The sequence below is a fragment of the Mandrillus leucophaeus genome, unplaced genomic scaffold (genome assembly GCF_000951045.1).
Source record: "Mandrillus leucophaeus isolate KB7577 unplaced genomic scaffold, Mleu.le_1.0 Scaffold990, whole genome shotgun sequence".
Lineage (NCBI taxonomy): Eukaryota > Metazoa > Chordata > Mammalia > Primates > Cercopithecidae > Mandrillus > Mandrillus leucophaeus.
In genome coordinates, this window is record NW_012110808.1 from 225266 (window position 1) to 227773 (window position 2508).

The 2508-nt window shown below is 67.3% G+C and overlaps 2 protein-coding genes across 2 annotated transcripts in view; one reads left to right on the forward strand and one right to left on the reverse strand.

Moving 5' to 3' along the window:
- GRIN3B (glutamate receptor, ionotropic, N-methyl-D-aspartate 3B) overlaps positions 1-1553 on the forward strand; it is a 33064-nt gene extending 31511 nt beyond the window's left edge. The window contains exons 5-8 of the mRNA XM_011971217.1: positions 1-120; positions 433-597; positions 672-742; positions 1000-1553. Coding sequence (XP_011826607.1) covers positions 1-120; positions 433-597; positions 672-742; positions 1000-1423 — 780 coding nt within the window. The 3' untranslated portion in view covers positions 1424-1553. The remainder of the gene's footprint in view (positions 121-432; positions 598-671; positions 743-999) is intronic.
- The window catches only part of TMEM259 (transmembrane protein 259), a gene marked incomplete at its 5' end in the record, with an annotated part of 15899 nt that continues 14862 nt past the window's right edge, over positions 1472-2508 (reverse strand). Inside the window, one exon of the mRNA XM_011971218.1 lies at positions 1472-2506. Within this exon, the coding sequence (XP_011826608.1) occupies positions 2177-2506 (330 nt within the window). The remainder of the gene's footprint in view (positions 2507-2508) is intronic.

The window sequence follows — 2508 nt, forward strand, 5'->3', positions numbered from 1 at the left end:
CTCACCTCCAACCTGTCCGAGTTCATCAGCCGCTACAAGTCCTCTGGCTTCATTGACCTCCTCCACGACAAGTGGTACAAGATGGTGCCTTGCGGCAAGCGGGTCTTCGCGGTTACAGAGGTGGGGCAGGGCCCAGGACAGAGGGTGGGGGTGGGGGGCCCTGGGCCTTGTCTGAGGTGACCAACCCCGTGCTCATTCCCCAGATGTGCGTTTGTCCCCTTCTGCGCACTTCTATTCGCCCTACAAAACCCCAGTTCCAGTGCCCCCTCCTCCATGAAACCTCACTCCCCCAGCCATGGAGTCCCTGCCTCCCAGCCTGGCTCCACTGCCCCAGACCCCTCTCTCTGGCCCAAACTGTTCTCCCCCAGTTCAAGGCTCCGCAGGGGCCTGCCATTACGTGACCGTGAGGGGCTCCTGCTGTGCTGCCCCCAGACCCTGCAGATGAGCATCTATCACTTCTCGGGCCTCTTCGTGTTGCTATGCCTGGGCCTGGGCAGCGCTCTGCTCAGTTCGCTGGGCGAGCACGCCTTCTTCCGCCTGGCACTGCCGCGCATCCGCAGGGGGAGCAGGCTGCAGTACTGGCTGCACACCAGCCAGGTGGGGACCGGGCGGGCGGCGGGCGGCCCCACCACCCCTGCCTCCTCGCCAACCGTGTCTGTTTGGGGTTTTAGAAAATCCACCGCGCCCTCAACACGGAGCCGCCAGAGGGGTCAAAGGAGGGGACGGCAGAGGCGGAGCCCAGGTAAGTGGTGTAAGTGGTGATCGGGGCGGACCACGTCCCAGGACGACCCAGACTCACCCCACCAGCTCGCCCCGAAGCCGGCCGCGGGGTGCAGAAGGTTCGCGCAGGTCCCCCGCCCACCCCCGGACGGCTCTGTGCACACCGCAGCTCCCTGGTTGTGCCTATCGGCCATCCTCTGCCCTCAGTGGCCCCTGCAGAGGCCGAGGGCGCGAGACGGCTGCCCCGGCAGACACTGACCAGGCCGGTTCCGTCCCCAGCGGCCCTGAGGTGGAGCAGCAGCAGCAGGGCCCGCCAGTGGCTCCAGAGGGCTGGAAACGGGAGCGCCGGGTCGTGGACAAGGAGCGCCGCGTGCGCTTCCTGCTGGAGCCCGCCGTGGTTGTGGCGCCCCAAGCGGACGTGGAGGCGGAGGATGCGCCGCGAGAGAGCCCCGTCTGGCTGTGCTCCAACGGCCGCCCGCCCGCTGCAAGGCCCACGGGAGCCCCGCAGCCCGGGGAGCTGCAGGAGCTGGAGCGGTGCATCGAGATAGCGCGCGAGCGGCTCCGCCAGGCCCTGGTGCGGCGCGGCGAGCTCCTGGCACAGCTCGGGGACAGCGCACGCCACCGGCCTCTGCGCCTGCTTCAGGCCACAGCGGCCCCCGGGGAGGACCCACCACACTCTGGCCGACGGCGGAGCCGCGAGTAAGGTGGCAGCCAGGCCCTTTGGGCTCAAGACACACACATAGCGCAGTGGGCCGCTGTCAACAGACAGTTTATTCTATATACAAACACAATTTTGTACACTGCAATTAAATAGAATGGAATGCGCGCTCCTCCGCATTCCTCTCCGAGTGACTGGTTTGGCCCCCGGCCCACTCCACCCCGAGTGGGGCTGGCCCACAGCCCTGGCTGCTGCCACTGATGTTGGCGCCTGCACCCCACGTCCCTATGCCCGAGGCACAAGCTCTACTCTCCCGGGAACCCCAGGCCTGGTGCACACGCGGGGAGGGCCGGGCCATGGAGAAGGCACTGCAGGGAGCACCAGGCAGAGCCGGGCTGAGGCCGGAAGGGACAGCGCTAGGGTCCAAAGCCCCGCTCCATCCCGGCCTCTCCTCCACACCTCCGCCTTGCTCAGAGACCTGCACCATGGGACCCCACTCCATCCTCAAGACGGTTCACTACAGACCTTTCACCAAGCCCCCTCCAGAACCTTCCACGGAACCCCACCCCCTCTCTTTGCTGGCCAGCTCAAACAGCTCACTAGCAGGTACAAGCCTCGGGCACAACCTCACACCACGGGGAGGGAAGCCCGCCTTCCGGGCAAACCCCATGACACCCTGAAAGCCCCCGACACAGGCTGGGCAGTTCCAGAGGAAGGAGGTGGCGACTCCCCAGCCCCCACAGGCTCCAGAAGGTCAGGCCCAGCCAGCAGGGGTCAGAGGCGGCTCAGCTGTGCGGCTCAGGACCCAGCCTCCAAGGGCACCTCTGTTGGGGCCATGGAGGCCGGGCTAGGCCCGCCCACTGCAGCTGCCAGGGGAGTTGTGTCGGAAGCTGCGGAGTCACTCGTGGGGACACTGTCCTGAGGGGCGTTAGGGAGGCCCCCGGCAGGGACCAGTGGGCTGGCTGGACGCCGCTCCAGGAGGGAGGCGCTCAGGCCAGACAGGAAGGAGGCGTCTGTGATGATGGCAGCGGTCTCTGCCATCCAGCCCAGGTCACCACCAGCAGCTGCTGCCACTGAGGCTGCTGCGGCCACCAGGGAGCTGGGCGCCGTGGCCACAGGCCCGGGACTCC